Source organism: Nomascus leucogenys, chromosome 15 (assembly GCF_006542625.1).
Source record: "Nomascus leucogenys isolate Asia chromosome 15, Asia_NLE_v1, whole genome shotgun sequence".
NCBI classification, from domain to species: domain Eukaryota; kingdom Metazoa; phylum Chordata; class Mammalia; order Primates; family Hylobatidae; genus Nomascus; species Nomascus leucogenys.
This window is the reverse complement of record NC_044395.1, coordinates 62,334,652-62,359,334: the sequence shown is the minus strand read 5'-3', so window position 1 is coordinate 62,359,334 and position 24,683 is coordinate 62,334,652. Positions and strand designations below refer to the sequence as shown.

Here is a 24,683-nt window from a genome sequence, read left to right as displayed (position 1 = left end):
AAAAAGCAAAACAGACACTTCACCAGAAAGAATACACAGATGGTAAAGAAGTGTATGAAAAGATGCTTCACATCATATGTCATCAGAAAAATAGAAATTAAAACAACAATAAGATACTACTGCACACCTATTAGAATGGCCAAAATCCAGAACACTGACAACAGCAAATGCTGACAAGGACGTGGAGCAACAGGAGCTCTCATTCATTGCTGGTGGGGATTTAAAATGGTATAGCCACTTTAGAGACAGTTTGGCAGTTTCTTACAAAACTAAACATACTCTTGTCATATGATTCAGCACTCACACTCCTTGGTATTTACTGAAAGGAATGAAGACTTACGTCCATACTTAAATGTGCACACAAATATTTATAGCAGCTTTATTCATAATTGCCAAAACTTGGAAGAATCTATGATGTTCTTCATTAGGTGAATGGAGAAATAAACTATGGGACCTCCAGACAATAGAATATTCTTCTTCTGTGCTAAAAAAGAAATGAGCTATCCAGCCATGAAAAGACATGGAGGGAATTACTACGTGAAAGAAGCCAATCTAAAAAGGCTATATACTGTATATTCCAACAATATGATACTCTGGAAAAGGCAAAACTATGGAGACATTAAAAAGATCAGTGTTTGCCAGGGGTTAAAGAGGAGGAATGGATGAACAGGCAGGACACAGAGAATTCTGGAGGCAGTGAAAATACTCTGTATGATACTATAATGGTGGATACGTGTCATTATTCATTTGTCAAAATGCAAAGAATGTACAAATGAAGAATGAACCCTAACATAAACTATGGGCTTTGGGTGATAATGACATGTCAATGTAGGCTCATCATATGTACCACTCTGAGGGGGGATGTTGTTAATGCATATGTGGGGACAAGTGGGTATATGGGAAATCTCTGAACCCTCCACTGAATTTTGCTGTGAATCTAAAACAGCTCTAGAAAATAAAGTTTGTTAAAAAAAAAATCCTTTAACAGACTTCTCAGGGAAACATAAATATCTTCTAAATACATGAAAAGACGCTCAACCTCACTTATAAGACAGGTACAGATTAAAAATAACATTTCTACCCATCTGATTGGCAAAGATTAAAAGCTTTGATAATACAATCATGGAAGATATAGGATAAAGGCCCTCATATATTGTTGATGAGATTATTAAATGGTACAACCACCTTGAATAGGGAATGCCAAACTTTCTTTGCATATTCCCTTTGATCCAAAAGTTTCACCTCTAGGCCAGGTGCAGTGGCTGACACCTGTAATCCCAGCATTCTGGGAGGCCGAGGCAGGAGGATCACTTGAGGCCAGGGGTTCAAGACCAGCCTGGCCAACATGGCGAAATCCTGTCTCTACCAAAAATACAAAAATTAGCCAGGCATGGTGGTGCACGCCTGTAGTCCCAGCTACCCAGGAGGCTGAGGCAGGAGAATTGCTTGAACCTGGGAGGCAAAGGTTGCAGTGAGCTGAGATCGTGCCACTGCACTACAGCTTGGGTGACAGAGTGAGGCTCCATCTCAAAAAACAAAAACAAAAACAAAAACAAAAAAACCCAAAAGTTTCACCTCTAAAAATCTATCCTATAGATCAGCAGTGCCCAAAAGAAGTATGTGCACCACAAATGCAAGCCATATATAAAATTTTAAATTTTCTAGTAATCACATTAAAAAATACATAGATGAAATTAATTTTATGAATAAAGCATATATATTCATGCATATATATATTCACATCATTCATATGTGTATATATTCATGCCATTCATACATATGTATATCTGCTTCATTCATCTTTAAAAACCTATATAGATGAATCATAATTTATGTAATCAATCCTCTATTGATGAACATTTCATTTGCTTCTGATCTTCTGCTATGTATAAACAGTGCCACAATAAACATTCTTCTACATTCATCTTCTTTTTTTTTTTTTGAAACAGAGTTTCACTCTGTAGCCCAGGCTGGAGTGCAGTGGTGTGATCATGGCTCACTACACTCTCTGACAGAGGAGCCCTCTCCACTCCCAAGCTCTCCAAAAAATACAATGTCACATATACAAATATATACATATACATACACACACACACACACGCATACATATTTTTTTCTTAATATACAAACTCAAGGTTAAAATATACATATTGACTATATATACACATGTATGTATATATATGTACACCTATATGTGTGTATATATACAGGTACATACATATATATATATATACACGCAGACATACATACACATAGAGTGAGAAGAGGGGAAGGGAGAGGGAGAAAGAAAAAGACAGTCTGTAAGACATATTGTGTGAAATTAGCAAGGCACAGAACACTATTATATAGTACCCTATCATTTATGGGGAAAAAGATGGAGAAGTGACAAACACATATATATTTATATATGTGTGGACTATCCCTGAACGGAAATGAAAACTGGAAACAGTATTTGCTTCTGAGAAACTGTACTAGGGGACAGAGATGGGACAGATACTTTTTACTGTTTAACTTTTTAACCTTGTGCTTACGTATTATGGAAAAAAAATCTTTGAGGGTCCACTATGTGCCAAATATGTTCAACAGCAATGAATATCAAAGCAGACTAAGTCTCTCTACCTACGAACTTACATTTAGGGGATGGGGGTGAGAAGGGTCAAATAAATAAGATAATTCATCATAAAGAAACTAGACCCACAGCCTGGGCAACATAGCAAGACCCTGTCTCTACTAAATATAAAAAAATTAGCTGGGTATGATGGCTTATGCCTGTGGTTGGGAGACTGAGGCAGGAGGATTGCTTGAACCTGGAAGGTTGAGGCTGCTGTGAGCTGTGATTGTGCCACTGCATTCCAGCCTTGGTGACAGAGCAAGACCTTGTCTTAAAAAATAAAAATAAAATAAAATAAAAGAAAGAGAGAGAAAGAGAAGGAAGGAAGGGAGGGAGGTAGGGAGAGAGGGATGGAGGGAGGGAGGGAGGAAGGAAGGAAATAAAGAAAAGGCAGGCAAGTGGTACACGCCTATAGCCCCAGCTACTCGAGAGGCTGAGGCTGGAGATTCCCCTGAGTTCAGGATAGCAGAGGCAGTTCCAAGATGGCCGAATAGTAACAGCTGCAGTCTACAGCTCCCAGCATGACCGATGCAGAAGATGGGTGATTTCTGCATTTCCAACAGGTACCGGGTTCATCTCACTGGGGCTCGTTGGACAGTGGGGGCAGGACAGTGGGTGCAGCCCATTGAGTGTGAGCCGAAGCAGGGTGAGGCATTGCCTCACCTGGGAAGCACAACGGGTCAGGGAATTCCCTTTCCTGGCAAAGGGAAGGGGTGACAGATGGCACCTGGAAAATTGGGTCACTCCCACCCTAATATTGCGCTTTTCCAGTGGTCTTAGCAAACGGCACACCAGGAGATTATATCCCGTGACTGGCTTGGAGGGTCCCACGCCCACGGAGCCTAGCTCATTGCTAGCACAGCAGTCTGAGATTGAACTGCAAGGCAACAGCGAGGCTGGGGGAGGGGTGCCCACCATTGCTGAGGCTTGAGTAGATAAACAAAGCAGCCAGGAAGCTCAAACTGGGTGGAGCCCACCATTGCTCAAGGAGGCCTGCCTGCCTCTGTAGACTCCACCTCTAGGGGCCCGGCATAGCCAAACAAAAGGCAGCAGAAACCTCTGCAGACTTAAATGTCCCTGTCTGACAGCTTGGAAGACAGTAGTGGTTCTCCCAGCACAGAGTTTGAGGTCTAAGAACAGACAGACTGCCTCCTCAAGTGGGTTCCTGACCCCTGAGTAGCCCAACTGGGAGGCACCCCCCAGTAGGGGCAGACTGACACCTCACACAGCTGGGTACCCCTCTGAGACGAAGCTTCTAGAGGAACAGTCAGGCAGGAACATTTGCTGTTCAGCAATATTCGCTGTTCTGCAGCCTCCGCTGCTGATATCCAGGCAAACGGTCTGGAGTGGACCTCCAGCAAACTCCAACAGAACTGCAGCTGAGGGTCCTGACTGTTATAAGGAAAACTAACAAACAGAAAGGACATCCACACCAAAACTCCATCTGTACGTCACCATCATCAAAGACCAAAGGTAGATAAAACCACAAAGATGGGGAAAAAACAGAGCAGAAAAGCTGAAAATTCTAAAAATCAGAGCACCTCTCCCCCTGCAAAGGAACGCAGCTCCTCGCCAGCAATGGAACAAAGCTGGATGGAGAATGACTTTGACGAGTTGAGAGAAGAAGGCTTCAGATGATCAAACTCCTCTGAGCTAAAGGAGGAAGTTTGAACCCAACACAAAGAAGCTACGAACCTTGAAAAAAGATTAGACGAATGGCTAACTAGAATAACCAATGTAGGGAAGTCCTTAAATGACCTGATGGAGCTGAAAACCATGGCACGAGAACTACGTGACGAATGTACAAGCTTCAGTAGCTGATTTGATCAACTGGAAGAAAGGGTATCAGTGATGGAAGATCAAATGAATGAAATGAAGTGAGAAGAGAAGTTTAGAGAAAAAAGGGTAAAAAGAAATGAACAAAACCTCCAAGAAATATGGGACTATGTGAAAAGACCAAATCTAGGTCTGATTGGTGTACCTGAAAGTGACAGAGACAATGGAACCAAGCTGGAAAACACTCTGCAGGATATTATCCAGGAGAACTTCCCCAACCTAGCAAGGCAGGCCAACATTCAAATTCAGGAAATACAGAGAACGCCACAAAGATACTCCTCAAGAAGAGCAACTCCAAGACACATAATTGTCAGATTCACCAAAGTTGAAATGAAGGAAAAAATGTTAAGGGCAGCCAGAGAGAAAGGTTGGGTTACCCACAAAGGGAAACCCATCAAACAGCAGATCTCTTGGCAGAAACTCTACAAGCCAGAAGAGAGTGGGGGCCAATATTCAACATTCTTAAAGAAAAGAATTTTCAACCCAGAATTTCATATCCAGACAAACTGAGCTTCATAAGTGAAGAAGAAATAAAATCCTTTACAGACAAGCAAATGCTGAGAGATTTTGTCACCACCAGGCCTGCCCTACAAGAGCTCCTGAAGGAAGCACTAAACATGGAAAGGAACAACCAGTACCAGCCACTGCAAAAACATGCCAAATTGTAAAGACCATTAATGCCAGGAAGAAACTGCATCAACTAACAAGCAAAATAACCAGCTAACATCATAATGACAGGATCAAATTCACACATAACAATATTAACTTTAAATGTAAATGGGCTAAATGCTCCAATTAAAAGACACAGACTGGCAAATTGGATAAAGAGTCAAGAACCATCAGTGTGCTGTATTCAGGAGACCCATCTCACTTGCAGAGACACACATAGGCTCAAAATGAAGGGATGGAGGAAGATCTACCAAGCAAATGGAAAACAAAAAAAGGCAGGGGTTGCAATCCCAGTCTCTGATAAAACAGACTTTAAACCAACAAAGATCAAAAGAGACAAAGAAGGCCATTACATAATGGTAAAGGGATCAATTCAACTAGAAGAGCTAACTATCATAAATATATTTGCACCCAATACAGGAGCACCCAGATTCATAAAGCAAGTCCTTAGAGATCTACAAAGAGACTTAGACTCCCACACAATAATAATGGGAGACTTTAACACCCCACTGTCAACATTAGACAGATCAACGAGACAGAAAGTTAACAAGGATATCCAGGAATTGAACTCAGCTCTGCACCAAGTGGACCTAGTAGACATCTACAGAACGCTCCACCCCAAATCAACAGAATATACATTCTTCTCAGCACCACATCACACTTATTCTAAAATTGACCACATAGTTGGAAGTAAAGCACTCCTCAGCCAATGTAAAAGAACAGAAATTATAACAAACTGTCTCTCAGACCACAGTGCAATCAAACTAGAACTCAGGATTAAGAAACTCACTCAAAACCACTCAACTACATGGAAACTGAACAACCTGCTCCTGAATGACTACTGGGTACATAATGAAATGAAGGCAGAAATAAAGATGTTCTTTGAAACCAAATGAGAATAAAGACACAACATACCAGAATCTCTGGGACACATTTAAAGCAGTGTGTAGAGGGAAATTTATAGCACTAAATGCCCACAAGAGAAAGCAGGAAAGATCCAAAATTGACACCCTAACATCACAATTAAAAGAACTAGAGAAGCAAGAGCAAACACATTCAAAAGCTAGCAGAAGGCAAGAAATAACTAAGATCAGAGAAGAACTGAAGGAGATAGAGGCACAAAAAACCCTTCAAAAAAATCAATGAATCCAGGAGCTGGTTTTTTTTGAAAAGATCAACCAAATTGATAGACTGCTAGCAGGACTAATAAAGAAAAAAAGAGAGAAGAATCAAATAGACACAATAAAAAATGATAAAGGGGATATCACCATCGATCCCACAGAAATACAAACTACCATCAGAGAATACTATAAACACCTCTACGCAAATAAACTAGAAGAAATGGATAAGTTCCTGGACACATACACCCTCCTAAGACTAAACCAAGAAGAAGCTGAATCCCTGAATAGACCAATAACAGGCTCTGAAATTGAGGTAATAATCAGTAGCCTACCAACCAAAAAAAGTCCAGGACCAGACGGATTCACAGCCGAATTCTACCAGGGGTACAAGGAGGAGCTGGTACCATTCCTTCTGAAACTATTCCAATCAATAGAAAAAGAGGGAATCCTCCCTAACTCATTTTATGAGGCTAGCATCATCCTGATACCAAAGCCTGGCAGAGACATAACAAAAAAAAGAGAATTTTAGACCAACATCCCTGATGAACATCGATGCAAAAATCCTCAATAAAATACTGGCAAACCGAATCCAGCAGCACATCAAAAAGCTTATACACCATGATCAAGTGGGCTTCATCCCTGGGATGCAAGGCTGGTTCAACATATGCAAGTCAATAAATGTAATCCAGCATATAAACAGAACCAAAGACAAAAACCACATGATTATCTCAATAGATGCAGAAAAGGCCTTTGACAAAATTCAACAACCCTTCATGCTAAAATATGTCAATAAATTAGGTATTGATGGGATGTATCTCAAAATAATAAGAGCTATTTATGACAAACCCACAGCCAATATCATACTGAATGGGCAAAAACTGGAAGCATTCCCTTTGAAAACTGGCACAAGACAGGGATGCCCTCTCTCACCACTCCTATTCAACACAGTGTTGGAAGTTCTGGCCAGGGCAATCAGGCAGGAGAAAGAAATAAAGGGCATTCAATTAGGAAAAGAGGAAGTCAAATTGTCCCTGTTTGCAGATGACATGATTGTATATTTAGACAACCCCATTGTCTTAGCCCAAAATCTCCTTAAGCTGATAAGCAACTTCAGCAAAGTCTCAGGATACAAAATCAATGTGGAAAAATCACAAGCATTCTTATACACCAATAACAGACAGAGAGCCAAATCATGAGTGAACTCCCATTCACAATGGCTTCAAAAAGAATCCAACTTACAAGGGATGTGAAGGACCTCTTCAAGGAGAACTACAAACCACTGCTCAACGAAATAAAAGAGGACACAAACAAATGGAAGAACATTCCATGCTCATGGATAGGAAGAATCAATATTGTGAAAATGGCCATACTGCCCAAGGTAATTTATAGATTCAATGCCATCCCCATCAAGCTACCAATGACTTTCTTCATAGAATTGGAAAAAACTACTTTAAAGTTCATATGGAACCAAAAAAGAGCCCACATTGCCAAGACAATCCTAAGCCAAAAGAGCAAAGCTGGAGGCATCATGCTACCTGACTTCAAACTATACTACAAGGCTACAGTAACCAAAACAGCATGGTACTGGTACCAAAACAGAGATACAGACCAATGGAACAGAACAGAGCCCTCAGAAATAATACCACACCTCTACAACCATCTGATCTTTGACAAACCTGACAAAAACAAGAAATGGGAAAAGGATTCCCTATTTAATAAATGGTGCTGGGAAAACTGGCTAGCCATATGTAGAAAGCTGAAACTGGATCCCTTCCTTACACCTTATACAAAAATTAATTCAAGATGGATTAAAGACTTACATGTTAGACCTAAAACCATAATAACCCTGGAAGAAAACCTAGGCAATACCATTCAGGACATAGATATGGGCAAGGACTTCATGTCTAAAACACCAAAAGCAATGGCAACAAAAGCCAAAATTGACAAATGGGATCTAATTAAACTAAAGAGCTTCTCCACAGCAAAAGAAACTACCATCAGAGTAAACAGGCAACCTACAGAATGGGAGAAAATTTTTGCAATCTACTCATCTGACAAAGGGATAATATCCAGAATCTACAAAGAACTTAAACAAAGTTACAAGAAAAAAACAACCCCATCAAAAAGTGGGCAAAGGATATGAACAGACACTTCTCAAAAGAAGACATTTGTGCAGCCAACAGACACATGAAAAAACACTCATCATCACTGGCCATCAGAGAAATGCAAATCAAAACCACAATGAGATACCATCTCACACCAGTTAGAATGGCGATCATTAAAAAGTCAGGAAACAACAGGTGCTGGAGAGGATGTGGAGAAATTGGAACGCTTTTACACTGTTGGTGGGACTGTAAACTAGTTCAACCATTGTGGAAGACAGTGTGGCAATTCCTCAAGGATCTAGAACTAGAAATACCATTTGACCCAGCCATCCCATTACTGGGTATATACCCAAAGGATTATAAATCATGCTGCTATAAAGGCACATGGCACGTATGTTTATTGTGGCACTATTCACAATAGCAAAGACTTGGAACCAACCCAAATGTCCATCAATGATAGACTGGATTAAGAAAATGTGGCACATATACACCATGGAATACTATGCAGCCACAAAAAATGATGAGTTCATGTCCTTTGTAGGGACGTGGATGAAGCTGGAAACCATCATTCTCAGCAAACTATCGCAAGAACAAAAAACCAAACACCGCATGTTCTCACTCATAGGTGGGAACTGAACAATGAGAACACTTGTACACAGGAAGGGGAACATCACACACTGGGGCCTGTTGTGGGGTGGGGGGAGGGGGGAGGGAAAGCATTTGGAGATATACCCAATGTAAATGACGAGTTAATGGGTGTAGCACACCAACATGGCACATGTATACATTTGTAACAAACCTGCACGTTGTGCACATGTACCCTAGAACTTAAAGTATAATAATAATAAAAAAAAAGAATCCCTTGAGTTCAGGAGTTTGAGGCTACAGTGATCATACCACACTGCACTCCAGCCTGGGCAACAGAGTGAGACCCCATCTCTTAAAAAAAAAAAGGAAGAAGCAGTGATAAGTTCTGTGAAAGAAATAAGATGGCAAGAAAGAGTCACTGATGGAAGCCATTTTAGATAAGGTAGCCAGGGAAGATCCTTCAAGGAAGCACTATCTGAGTAGGAACCCAAAGGATAAAAATAAGCAAGTTGGCAAGATTTGGGGAAGAGCAATCCAAGCAGACGACAAGACAATTATAAAGTCTCAGAAGTGGGAAAGGGCTTGCCATGTTGGAGGAGCTGGAGAACAGAAGGGAGCAGTGGTATGACTGGAATGCAGTGAGAGCAGGAAGGGAAGGAATGAAGAAACAGGCAGGAGGCAGATTATGCAGACTTACAAGCTCCAAGGCAAGGGGGTTGGGTTTTATCAAAAGAATAAGAGGCCACTGAAGAACTTTAAGCAGGAAAGTTCATATTCTAAGAGATCATCTGTCTGCTTTGTGGAGAATGGATTGCAGGGAGAACAATGGAAGCAGGGAAGAGACCAGTTAGGATGCTTTGGATCAGATAGAAGACAACAATGGTTTAGAATGGTGATTGGTAGAGGATATGGGCCGAGGTAAGCATATTCAACCTCTATTTTAGACATAGCATTTGTAGATGCTGTTCGTAGATAAAATGTTAGGGAAAGGAAGTAATCAAAAATGATCCTTGGTTTTTGTTTGGGTGGGTGGTAATGTTAATTTACAGAGATAACAGACTGAAGGAGGACCACTCTTAGGTGTATATGTTGTGGGGGAATCAAGAACTCTGTTCTAGAGACACTAATTTTGAGGTGTCTGTTAGACATCCCAGTGTATCAAGTAGGCAGTTGGCTGTGTAGTCAGATGATCAGAGAAGAGACGTGGGTTCTTGGCTTTCTTTGACAGTGGACCTATAATTCCTTGCACTCTTTTATCTCTTTGGTTTTTATGACACCAATCTCGTTTAGTCTTTCAAAAGAAGACAACAATGGTTTAGAATGGTGATGGTAGAGGATATGATATGGGCAGAAGTAAACATATTCAACCTCTATTTTAGACATAGAATTTGTAGAAGACTCTCCTAACTCCAGCTTCTCTTCTTCCCTTCCTTTAAAGTTGATATTCCCCAGGGATCCATTCTTGACCTTTTTCCTTTCTGCTCTATACTCTCTCTGGGCTACTCATGCAAGTAAAGATGTCCAAATACTCTTATATGCTCTAACATGTGTGGTGACCCACAACTCTATAACTTAAGTCCACATTTCTCCCCTGAGCTACAAGTCTATATATCCAACTACCTATAGGACATTGCTACCTGGTTGACCCAAACACCTTGAACTTAATATGTCCCAAACTGAATTAACCACGCTTCTTCTCTGTCCCTATGAATGGTAACACTGTTCTTCACTTAGCTGGCCAGGGCCAAAATCTTAGATTAGCATTTAAATATTTCTGCCAGTAAAACAGAGCTCGGTATGTCTGCAGTCCTCCAACATAAGAAGAAAAACAAATACAAGAACGCAGGCTTATCACCCACCCAGAAGCCCCAAATGGTGGTTCAATACTGTGCGTTCTTCTATTTCCCCTCCAGAGCCACTTTTCACCCTTCTCCATTCTGCTTTCTGCCACAGAGGCTGACCCATCAAGTGGAATCCTGTGGCCAAGAAGCAGCTCCAGCAGAAAGTCAGAAAGAGAGGAGAGTGAGGATAAGGTATCATTCCTCCGGTTCTGTTGTTGAAAACTCCGATTCATTTTTCAAGTTCTTGCTGCAATGTGACTTTATGAAATGGCAGAGAGGATGGATTTAGGAAGGGATAGAGAAATCAAGGACAATTAGGAATAAAAGAACTAAAGAAGACAGTTTTGTAATTGTACACATTGAGAAGTAATAAATACCATTAGGGATACACATTCTTTGAGGACCAGCCTCAGTGTTTTTAACTTTCTGTTCCCAACGTCTAGCTCTGCTCTCCAGTATAGAAAACATACTCAGCACATATTATTTGAACAAAAAAGATGAACTATAAGATAAGCAAAGGTCAGGAGTCCAAGGTTTACCTTGTATCCATTGTCTTCCTTGCGGTTGTGAGAGGCAGTAATCATCACACCTGCAACTGCTTTGAGCTTCTGAACTGCATATGGCTGAAAAATAAATAACACCATAATTCCATTTTGCTTCCCAGCTATTTACACATTTGACATGAGAATAACTTTGATTAAATAACAGGAAAAGCATTATAGTATGATACTGCTTTTGTTGATACCCTCTTTATTTTCTATTTACTTGATTTTTCCTCATACCTTTATTATAAGATTTCCTTCCTTTTACTTTTTTGGATTTTTTCTGTTTTAGCACAAACACGTTAAGTGAAAGCCAACTCATTATTTTAAAATCTTTTTTTCCTTATATATTCATTAAGGCTATACATTTCCCTCTAAGTAGGGCTTTAGTTATATCCCATAATTTTTGCTATGTATTGTTTTCATTATTGCTCACTTTTAAATACCTACAGGCAGTCCTTGCCTTGCTCAGTTCCTATACACAAATTACTGATACTATGCTTTTGTTAAAATAACTCCAGTCTCCCAACAACACGTTCAAATTTCAGTTACCATGGTAATATTAACCATAACTGCATCAAGTACACACTTGGCTTCTAACTCTTCAGTCCACACATCCCTATATTTATAACAGAGCCACATCATGATGAGTGATCAATCATATCACTCTTTAAAAGGGTGTCACTGAGCATCTGTTACTTAGCGCTCACACAAACTGCAAAACATGTGGCTCTATTGCCTCCTTTTCTCCCAATAATAGATCCACATGACAGTGTGCAAAAATGGATAATGGAAAGTGGGAATTGGCCAACAGAGAAAACAAGTGGGAATGCTGACACTGCTACCATTTGAGAGACTTTAGACACACTACCAGGAAGTGTAGGGAAGGGGAACACATGGATTAAACGAGGAACGAGGCTGTGATGAGAAGGATGAAGATGTCCCAGAAGAAGTGACACCAACAAAAAAACCTTCACATTAAAGGAACTCCCAGAGATATTTCACGACATTGAAATTAACAAAGGATAAGATGCTGGAAGTGAATCCAAACTCAGAAAGGTATATTAACAATTTGCCAAGGCACAGAAAAGATGCTTCCTTGTAATATAAATAAATTAAAACCACAAGAAGCAAGCTCTGTTTATCTCCTGATAGGTTTTATTAATTTATTTATTTATTGAGATGGAGTCTTGCTCTGCTGTCCAGGCTGGAGTTCAGCAGCACAATCTCAGCTCACTGCAATCTCTCCCTCTCAGGTTCAAGCAATTCTCGTGCCTCAGCCTCCTGAGTAGCTGGGATTACAGGCATGCACCACCACACCTGGCTAATTTTTGTATTTTTAGTAGAGATGGGGTTTTGCTGTGTTGGTCAGGCTGGTCTCGAACTCCTGACCTCAGGTGATCCACACACCTTGGCCTCCCAAAGTGCTGGGATTATAGGCATGAGACATTGCCCCCGGCCTCCTGAAAAGTTCTTTTTACAAAGAAATAAAGTACTTTAGTTATCAATGTTTCTTAATGTTTTAAATTACAATGTACTAAATAAACATTCGTTTTATCATTGTTTTTTCTTTTCCCTATACATTTTTAACCAAGAGTAAGAGTGTTTTTAATGTTTTGGTAAAAAAAAAAGTTAAAGGTCATGGAACAGTCATAATTTTTCTCATTGATGATTAAGATCACTTGGCATGGTTTTCGCTTGTACAGCTGTCTTTATAGCCCCCACGCTCCGTGCAAAGCAATGATTGTCTGTCATTGGTAATCTGCATTATGTTATCTTCCTTAATTCATGAATAGTTTATGAATGTGTTTTTAAAATTCCAAACAGGGGAAGATTTATGGGCTTTTTTATCTCTGATTTTATTGCATTGGGGTCCAGGTATATGGCTTGATAAGCAGTTCTTTGGCATTTGCTGAGACTGTGATTCTGCTTAATAATAATGTAAATCCTACTGTCACTCAATAGAGAATTTTTACAGACATACACACACACACACACCCAGATCAAGCCTGTTAACAATGTGTTCAAATCTATCCTTCATCATTTTTGTCTGCGCAATGAATCAATTTCTGAAAGAAGATATTAACATATTCCACTATAACTGTAGACTTGTCAACTTTTATATATCAAGTTCTTAGCTAAGTTTAACAAATGTCTGTTGAATGAAAATAAACTCAAAGCAAAATTTGTTTTCCTTCCATTGGTCCCTTATATTACTCAATACAGAACTACATGCACAAAAAAGATTTGAATCCTAGTTGATTTAAGAAATCTTTTCAAGAGCAGCAAGCTATATGATCACCAACACAACACACTTACTACAAAAGGTGTAGGAACATATCTTGAAAAAAGGTACACAGGAACATCTTTGGCCAGCAAGACTGCAGCAGTGAGTTTAGCAAGCCTAAAAGAAGAGAGATTTCACTTAGTCCTTCACCTACCATACTTTTTAAAAACCAACCTTCCACATAAATGTTTCATATTATAATTAGTCTGAATAAATAGTATCCTAATATATCCCTTTCTCATAATCACTGATTATTTAAACTTCATGCCCTAATTGGAAAATTTTAAATAAATAAGTTTTTTTAAAAGAAGAGTTTAACAACTAACATAATTGATATTTCAATTTCCTCTTTTTCCCTCATTCATCTTTTGATGGCTCTTTTACTAAGAAATGAAATCTGCAAAAGGCAAAAAGAATGGAAAAAGTGGGCCGGGCGCGGTGGCTCACGCTTGTAATCCCAGCACTTTGGGAGGCCGAGGCGGGCGGATCACGAGGTCAGGAGATCGAGACCACAGTGAAACCCCGTCTCTACTAAAAATACAAAAAATTAGCCGGGCGTGGTGGCGGGCGCCTGTAGTCCCAGCTACTCGGAGAGGCTGAGGCAGGAGAATGGCGTGAACCTGGGAGGCGGAGCTTGCAGTGAGCCGAGACTGCGCCACTGCACTCCAGCCTGGGCGACAGAGCGAGACTCCGTCTCAAAAAAAAAAAAAAAAAAAAAAAAAAAGAATGGAAAAAGTGATATAAGAGATTTCGATAAACTCAATATGCATTATTACCCCCAAAGAAAGATATCACTACATGATTATCTATTTATAAAAACACCCTAAAACTAATCTAATAGGCATATAATGAGAATATAAGCTATATAATTACTACTACCCAGTGCCTTTGCCAAAATATTAAAGTTATAAGCTATGATGTCATTCTAAATATGAACTCTAAATATTTTAAATTTTTACTTCTTTCTGTAAAAATCTAAAGCTGTTCTTTGAGACACTTTTTCTTCTATTTCAGCTCTAAAGTAAATATTAGTATGTGATCACATTTCTATCTGACAGTCTACTGTTTCAGATATCCTACTACTGGACAAAAAAATGTTTTAAATATGTTTTATTCTATTTCAACTTAATCTTTGAAACAATTAACTTTGTACCTCTGGCTGCTGCAGCTGCTAGTTACTTGACCCCGAGTGTCATACCCAACCACAAAGCCTCTCTGCTTGAAGTCTGAGAAACATCTCTCAAGGTATTTGTACATCCCCTGAAGCAAATAAACACAAAAGATTAGTCCTAATGGATGCTTGCATTTCATATGACTCAGAATCTCTTATTTTTACGTTTGCTGCACAGCTGACTGGCTCCTAGGGAAGTGGCTTCTGCCTTTATGCCCATGTTTACCAGTGTAGGAGCAATACTGTTCAATCCAGAAATGTAAGATGACAGACATGTCCTGGATTTTCAGACACATTTAATACCATGGAAATACCTATTTAGTAACCACTACTAAACCACTAAATCCAATACAATAAGTAAAACGTTAAGAAAAGCAGAAGAAACATGAGCGTCAATAAGCTAAAAAAAAAAAAGATTAGAAGAGCCCACATAAATTGTTTCTTGTCTGAAGGCTCTAGAGAACAGAATTTTAATTGTCTTAAGTCCTTGCTAGAGCATATGATTGAACTTAACCAAAAACTTTGACCTATTTATGATGCAGACATTTTTAATCAGCAACACAGTTCTTCACTAGAACATTTCTTATGATGGTTGATCCCATTTGTAATTCTTTGGTTTTAAAATCTCACAGAAAAATAATACCATAGACTAGGAAAATTTGCAGTCATGGATGACAAAATAATGAAATAAAGTATTTCATATTGACAACATCACAATGACAAACTAAAACCATTTAACTATCTTATGAATGATTTGTTAACTTTAATAAATACTTTAATATCTAAAAATAACATTTTAACATTTTATATTATTACAGTCCTTTAAAATTAGTTCCATATAAAAGATGGGACATGTAATCCTAACACCCTGAAAAGAAAGAAATGCAGACACCATTTCTAATTTGGTCTCTTTCAATATTTCTTTTAAGAATAGGAGACAAGATTAAAGCTCCATGTAATGTCATGCCTAAGGCCATTCATTCAACTAAAACTAAGTTATACTGATTTATTGAAGACCTATTATATGGCAGGCACTGCTAAATAAGTATGTGGTAGCAGCAAACAAAGCCCCAGTGACTTCTGGTGCCTGAGTCTCTCAAGTACAATTAATTTTCCCAACCTATAAGCTATGAGTGAGTGCATGCTTAGTATATCAGCTAGATTCAACAACTTATTTCTAATGATGATACTATCCTAAAACCTCATAGACTCTCATATTAATCTCTGCTATCAGAATGCATCTTATTTCCCTATATGTATTAGGTTGGTGGAAAAGTAATTGTAGTTTTTGCCATTAAAAAAATGACCAAAACCTCAATTACTTTTGTACCAACCTAATAGAGTCTGGAAAGGGCTAGGGCTTAAGAATCAGATTCCATCCGGCTTTTCCACTTCACACCATGGAATCCCAAATCCAGTGAAAATGTGCACTTCTGTAGAAATTGCTTTTCAAACACCTCCCCCACCCCTTTTTGTAAAGTCAAGAAATCTTCACTTCAAATGAAAGCATATGAAGAGACTAAATGTGTAACAAAAGAATGAACTAAAGCATCTCTGGTTGAGGAACAGGGGAAGGGATGGGTGAGGAAGGAGGGCAGGTATCCTACCTATGCAACCATCCTGTCATTCCTTCTCTCCTACCCCTGCATTAGGCTTTGGCTTTAGAGAATTCTCTCAGAATAAGGTTAAAGATGATTTACTGTTTGGGAGTATCAATTAGAATTATGTCTACTGAACAATTCTCTAGCCCAGAACTATTTTTAGTATAAGCTAAATACATTATTGGCCTCAAAAGTATAGTTATTTGAAACAGGATAATTCACTGCAAAGAGAAGCAATTTGTTTCTAGAGTGAGCTGCATAACAATGGAGAGAAGTAAAACAAATTGTATCATATTACACAACTAATATTAACTCTCATGTGGATATAGAAAACCACATAAAGGATATGTGATAAAGGAAAATATTTTCAACTAAATTTTCCAAATACTCTGGTTAACCTTTATAAATGGCCATATGCCAAAATGAGTAATTAGTTTCTTCTATCTAAGTTTGTTTCTTTGTATGAATTGGATATGCTAATATACATTTCTTGGCTTCAAATGCAAAGCAACATTGTTAAGAAGTTGACAATGGCAACCAAAATAACTCTTAATCAGAAAGTCAGTCTGTGACCATGAAGATACATAAATGACTTCTAAAATCTTGGGCAAGACTAAAGGTCAGAATTGAGTCTACAGTTTTTACTTACATAACAGTAACTTCTGGGAAATAAAGTTTTGTGTGTGTGTGCATTTAGAATGGCACTACCTAATTTATAAAGCCAAAAAAAAAAACAAACCGACTGAGAAGAAGTACACTTTGTTTTTTTGAGACGGAGTCTTGCTCTGTTGCCAGGCTGGAATGCAGTGGCGCAATCTCGGCTCACTGCAACCTCCTACTCCCAGGTTCAAGCGATTCTCCTGCCTTAGCCTCCCGGGTAGCTGGGACTACAAGCACATGCCATCATGCCCACCTAATTTTTGTATTTTTAGTAGAGAAGGGGTTTCACCATGTTGGCCAGGATGATCTCGATCTCTTGACCTCGTGATCCGCCTGCCTCAGCATCCCAAACTGCTGGGATTACAGGCATGAGCCACCATGTCCAGTCAAAAGTACACTCTTAATACTTTATAATACTTACCTGTGTTGACTGTATTACTGTAAGGTCATTAATATAGCAAAACCCTGCCCCCATGGCAGAACGAAGTCCTGCAGTCCCAAAAGTCATTCGGCAACAAAGACGATCTCGCAGCTCCTTGTTCATCCCATTCCGTAACAGGTTTTCAATCTGCTCTTTTGTTTTGGGATTCTATAAAAAAGAAGTATTAAAACTTAACCAGGAATCCAAGCAGAGTCCTAATATTAAGCCCTTCTGAGGGGTCAATATGTACATATCACAAGGTTCAACATTCAATATAAATTCCACAGTGCTACTTCTTTGTATGTATAATAAAATAATACCTGCCATTCACTGAGTCCCCAAGGAGAAAGGGCCTGTTGAGGGTGATTTATATATCTTTTAATTTTATAGCATTTGTATGCATATCAAAGAATGTTCTTTTAAAATAATTGATATTTAAGAGCTTTGAATCCAAAATAAACCTCTTAGTAAAAAAGGACATCAATTAAGTTAGAGTCTATGTTAGGTTTCAATCATAGTTCACTGTAACCTCAAACTCCTGGGCTCAAGTGATCTAACCTCAGCCTCTTGAGTAGCTGGGACTACAGGCATGTGCCACTACGCTTGGCTAATACATTAAGTTTTAAGAGAAATAGAGACACTACTGGATAAATACCATCAAAACATGCCTACCAGTTACCTACCTAGACCTCTGCAATTCAAAATGAATTCTACTCCTTAAAAATTTCTACTCCTTAAAAATCACAGAAAAGGATTCAATTTATCTATGGCACAAGTTGACCATAAAAACGTTTTATGTGTTAAGTGTGAACTTAATTAAGAATGAGAATACAAATTCATTCCAAACACGGTTTGTGAGGCAGGGCATGCCAACATCTATATTTGGGATTCTGTATTTCATTGTCATGTACTTTAACTATATTTTCATAAATCTCAAGAATACCTGTCACTGAAAATGGTGCTTCACAAAAGAATATCAAATTTCAAACAGAAATGCAATTATAATAACAGTAAGACTTACATGGAATTTTCTAGTATTTTCTTTTTGGAAAAGTCAAATATTAAGGAAGTAAGATGAAACATAACTTCTCTCTTCAAGATTAATATGAATTGAGTCCATTCTATTTACTTCTTCAACATCTATAGTATGTACAATGATAATGAATATTCAGAATAATAAACCAGTGCACATAAAAGGTGCTAAATATTACAGCATATTTTTCCTTAGAAATACATAAAAACATATTAATATACAATTTAAACAAAATGGTTTTCTGGTTATAGTAGAAATTAAAGTAACCAGAGTACATGGCCAAACTAATGAGAAGCTGAATGAGATTAACTGAAATTTTAATCTGCTTAAAACTAATGGATGATATATAAAATCTAGACTCAAGGAGTTTCTGTTTTATAAATTGCACACACTAACAAATAACCTACATAAAAATATGAATAGCTATTAAGGGAAAATATGAATAACAATATCTGGGATACTATCATGTCTAAGATACCACTAGATTTCATAGAGAGGTCAAAGAGAGTTGAAGAGGGCTAACATTTAAAGATGGGCATAAGAATGGCAAAAATTGAATAGACTCTTCACGTTTAGAGGGTACATAGCACTGTCATACCCTGCTAGTAGGAATGTAAATTGGGATAGTCTTTTTACAGTGGTTTTACAGCAAGTATCAAATTTTAAATTGCACAGGCCTTTTGGCCCATAGATTTCTGTCCACAAAAATACCTTCACATGAACAATAACATTTATTCATATAAGAATGTTCACTGCAGAATCTGTATGGGTAGTATTATTATTAATATTACTATGGTGTAGATGAAGAAACTAAGATTTAGAGAGGGAGCCTAGTATCACTGAGTTGGCACTGGAAATTTAGACAGGATGGGAACCTAGGCTGGTCTGGCTCTAAAGCCTATACCATCTCACTACAAACAAACAAAATAATTGTGTTGGAGCTGTTAATAATGCTTCTGATAACAATTTAACTCCAGTTACAAAGCAAAATGATATTCCTTTTTATTACAAGTATAGTGTGTGCATATATATTATGTATATATAGTATATATGTGTATATAGTACATATGTGTGTATATATACAGTATGTATATATGTGTATATATGTAGTATGTATATATAGTATATGCATATATATCTAATGAGTATGTATGTGTATATACACATATGCATATATGTATGTGTATATACATATGTATACACACACACACACATATAAATGATCCACCAGACATAAATGCTGTTGGTTACTGAGTATACTTCCTAATGTTTAACTGCACATCTACTAGAGTAGGGCCTAAAAATTCCATTCCCAGTTACAGACTTCACAACCAGTACTAACCTAATTCCTGGTTGTTGAAAAGCTTGTAAGTTAGAGAAAAAAATGAGTAAAGAATCATGATATGCTAGACATAATAAATACATTTGTATGGCAAAAAGAGCTAAATAATTATGACAACAGGCATTTGAAATCTACTTTATACTCAGATTTATCCACTATTTAACAGTGGACATTAATTTAGATGTTGTTATAAACTTTTAAAAATATAACCTAAAAAGCTATCTACGTAGCCATAATTATCACATATTCTCCATTCAGATGAACTTACATTTGTATTTTTTTGCTAAAGTCATTATATCACTACGATTTTATAAACTATATGAAGATTCTAAAGAATTATAAGCTAATTATTATTATTATTTTTATGTTTTTTTTTTTGAGACGGAGTCTCGCTCTGTCGCCCATGCTGGCGTGCAGTGGCGCGATCTTGGCTCACTGCAAGTTCCGCCTCTCGGGTTCACATCATTCTCCTGCCTCAGCCTCCCGAGTAGCTGGACTACAGGTGCCCGCCACCACGCCCGGCCAATTTTTTGTACTTTTAGTAGAGACGAGGTTTCACCGTGTTAGCCAGGATGGTCTTGATCTTCTGACTTCATGATCTGCCCGCCTCAGCCTCCCAAAGTGCTGGGATTACAGGCGTGGGCCACCGCGCCTGGCCAACTAATTATTTTTAAATGAAATTTTCATGTAGAACTCAGGTATAGTAAATGAAAAGGAGAGCAGAAGAGTATATACAGTGTTTTCATTTCTATAAAAAGAGGTATGTGTATATTTATACATCATCTAGACATATTCCATGCAAATATAAGAGACTAAAAATAGTGATTACCTCTGAAGGGGATATTACGCATGGAGTTTCAAGTAGAAAAGTGACTTATTTTTATTGGACAGCCATGATTCTGTTTGGATATTTTATGTATATATTACTTTTTTATGGTTAAAAACTAGTTAGGTATTCATGACGGCTGAGAAAAACCACTACTTGTGTGTCTATGTGAATAATTTTTTACCTCACAAATTGCTCTCCTTTTCCCATTCACAGAAAGCTACTGATAAGATCTGAATCTATAAAACATATATTGGCGTTCTCTCAAATGCAAATTATCGTTTGCTTTCTGAATGTGCTCTCTTATTTACAATTCATTGGTTACTTGAGGGTAGAAGCCTAGTCAGGAAAAAAAAAGAGGAGGAAGACAGTAGGAAAACTATTTGACTGACCTGCTTTCAAGAAACATACACATCAGGCTGGGCACACTGGCTCACATCTGTAATCCCAGCACTTTGGGAGGTCGAGGCGGGTGGATCACCTGAGGTCAGGAGTTCAAGATCGGTCTGGCCAACATGGCAAAACCTTGTCTCTACTAAAAATACAAAAATTAGCTGGGCATGGTAGCGTGTGCCTGTAGTCCAGCTACTTGGGAGGCTGAGGCAGGAGAATCACTTGAACTAGGGAGACAGAGGTTTTAGTGAGCTGAGATCACGCCACTGCATTCCAGCCTGGGCAACACAGTAAGACTCTGTCTCAATAAAAAAAAAAAAAAGAAGAAAAAGAAATATACACACTGACCTATTATAGAAAATGAAAATTAATTATTTAGAAAGTAAATGCATTCAATCTGAAATAAATTTGCTTTTAACTAGCATATCTTAGAATCCTAACAATTTTAGTACTCCAAAAATGTAATCCTGCAGAAAATCCAAAAGATCTTAGTGACTACTAGCATTTCTCTGTACTTCATCAGTAATAAAGCTAATTGTTTAGTATGAAATCAGTAAGGTGCAGAATATAGAAAAAAAGCCATGCATTATTTTCAAATTTTACCTGTATACCAAAAATTTTCCTTTAGGTTCTAATCCTATGGTTTGCTTCAACTTTACATGGCTGAAATGAAGAAAAGAAAGTATCTTCTTACATAATACTTGTGGAGTTTTCTTTTTTCTATATTGTAGAACCATAAGGCCCAAATTCAAAGAAAACATGAAAGAATTGATTTTTCTAAAACCACTTAAAAAAAATTAACTTCTTACAAACTTTCACAGATGTGAAGAAGGTTACGCACCAGACCAAAATTCACATCAACTCTGCCTGCTGACCAGTGAAAGCATTAACATTCACTTATGAAGGATCATTTTGAACTTGCCCAAGTTTTCTGAACCTATTCTGTTCATAACTAGGGACTTCTATGTTATTTATGTATAATAAATATAAATGTGTATAAAAGAGTGTAAAAAAAAATTAAGTTTGCCAATGAGAAGTGCGTTAGTTTGTCTGCATTGGTATAAAGGAATACTTGAGGCTGGGTAATTTATAAAGAAATAAGGTTTACTTGGCTCATGGTTCTGCAGCCTGTACAAGCATAGCACCAGCATCTGCTCCACTTCTGGTGAGGCCCAGGAAGCTTTTAGTCATCGCAGAAGGGAAGGATAGCCAGCCTATCGCATGGTGAAGGAGGGAACAAAAGAGAGCTGCCAGGCTCTTCAACAATCAGCCCTCATGTGAACTAACAGAGTAACAACTCCTTATTATCACCAGCAGAGAACCAAGCTATTCATGAGGGAACCACCTCCATGACCCAAACGCCTCCCACCAGGACCCACCTCCAACACTGGAGGTCACATTTCAACATGAGATTTACAGGGGACAAAACAGCCAAACCATATTAAAGAGTTTGCCTGTAAATCTTTTTTCCTACTTATCTTATAAACCTACTATTTTAATAATTCTAACACAATTTGAATCTACTCTATTAGTATTCTAGTACAAAACCTAACAGCTTAAATAAACTCAAACACATGAATTGCATTGTTTAGAAGACTGGAACAGATCTAAAAGAACATAATATATATTAAAAATCCCAAATTCAGGCTGGGCGCGGTGGCTTATGCTTGTAATCCCAGCACTTTGGGAGGCTGAGGTGGATGGCTTACATGAGGTCAGGAGTTTGAGACCAGCCTGGACAACATGGTGAAACCCCGCCTCTACTAAAAATACAAAAAATTAGCCAGGCATGGTGGTGGGCACCTGTAATCCCAGCTATTCGGGAGGCTGGAGCAGAATTGCTTGAACCTGGGAGGCGGAGGTTACAGTGAGCGGAGATCATGCCATTTGCACTCCAGCCTGGACAACAAGAGTGAAACTCTGTCTAAAAAAAAAATCCCAAATTCTAATATTGTTATACATCTAAAGGGGAGCCAATATACAAAATTGACTCTTAATAACTCAAATACTTCTAAAGTTGCAAAATTGTACATAACATTTTTAAATGTTACTGACAGAGGTTTGTGTCTAAATAATAAATACCAGTTTTATATAACTACAGAGAAAAACATTTTTATTTTATCTATTTATTATTTTGCCCCTCATCTTGAATGAAAGACAAACAAATTTCAAAGTTTATTTCTAACCAGAAGTTAAAATAGGAAAGTGCAATCTGAAAATCTGAAAGGTAAACACAGCTGACATTTACTTCTGAGGGTAAGCCAATTTGAAGATCCAAGTCTAGAGTCTTGGAGCAGAACAGCTTTTCTAAATCAGATGTTTCCTTATTAAGTCCAAAATATATTCATGCTAAACTAATCATTCTTTCCTATTTAAATAATTTTTGTGTAATTCTAAATTTAATTTCCCTAACTTTAAAAAATTGGTAGAAATTAACATAAATTTGGCTTAGATAAAAAACTTGAATATAAAATATACTCATCATATAAAATGAGATTTATTTGAATAATTGCTTAATAAACACAAAAATCATATCCACGAAATGAAGTACTAAGTACCCCCAAAGCAGAAAATAATCCTTGAAATATTATCACTTATGAATATTAGATATACCAAATTAGTGTGAAAAATTAAAAAAAGTTAATTATTATTTCAAAAAATACCTTTTTTTAAAAAACTATAATTTTAACAAAGCACATACATTGAGCTCAATTTTACTGTTCAATGACATAGTCAAACTTGTCTCTGTTAAGTTTTAAGTAAAAAATATTTCTCATATAAGGTAGTCAACATAAAATATTTCAAATGTTTATTGCCTTTCTACAAATATTCTGACACATCATACTTTTCTTGACCAACAAAGAATCCAATTGTTGGCTAATGTGCTCAGTAGACCACTGCAGGAGAAAGATCACTGAACTATAATTCTAGAAGGTTTGGCCCTGATCTTGAGTTAGAAACTGCTTAGCTAGATCATCCTGAACAAGTCACTTCACCTTTCCTTAGACTTTAGATTCCAAGCAGATGTGATGATTTTTGAGATTAACTTTTCAAACTCTACAGGTTTTGTCAGTAAGTGATCATGTGAGGCACTAAGTATACTAAGTTCAAGGGCTCCAGTAGCATCATTACTAGCTTTATGAACTGGAACAGGTAATTTCACTCCAGTATCCTCACCTGTAAAAAACAGTAATTGTGTTCTACTCTTCTCCCTGGGCACCATGGCCAGCCTCCCTTGGAGCTAAATGAGACCGTGTGACAGAGTTGTGGTCACTGGATATGAAAGAGATGTGCACCACTTCCATGCCTAGCCCCAGACCTACTCCCCCACCACTCCTCTTTCCCCATTTACCCATTAAACAGAGAGGACTCTAAGGACCTAGAGGAGTATGTAGCAACAAGATGGGATAAATGATTTCACGGAGCAAAATCTCCCTCCTTTACCTCCTACCTCATGGACCAGCCCTGGGCTGTAATGTGAGCAAGAAATAAACTTTAACTGTATAAGCCACTGAAACTTTGGCGTATTTGTAGGGTTGTTTGTTTGTGTTTTTGTCTTTTTTTTTTTCTTGAGACAGAGTCTCGTTCTGTTGCTCAGGCTGGAGTACAGTGGGGATATATCAGCTCATGGACCTC

General features: G+C 37.9%; 1 protein-coding gene across 1 annotated transcript in view; it reads right to left on the bottom strand.

Moving 5' to 3' along the window:
* Positions 1-24,683, bottom strand: part of PGM2L1 (phosphoglucomutase 2 like 1) — a 67,811-nt gene that overhangs the window by 26,664 nt on the left and 16,464 nt on the right. The window contains exons 2-5 of the mRNA XM_030828950.1: positions 17,454-17,621; positions 14,754-14,860; positions 13,633-13,717; positions 11,311-11,394 (exon numbers count right to left, since the gene is read on the bottom strand). Of these exons, the coding sequence (XP_030684810.1) occupies positions 11,311-11,394; positions 13,633-13,717; positions 14,754-14,860; positions 17,454-17,621 (444 nt within the window). The remainder of the gene's footprint in view (positions 1-11,310; positions 11,395-13,632; positions 13,718-14,753; positions 14,861-17,453; positions 17,622-24,683) is intronic.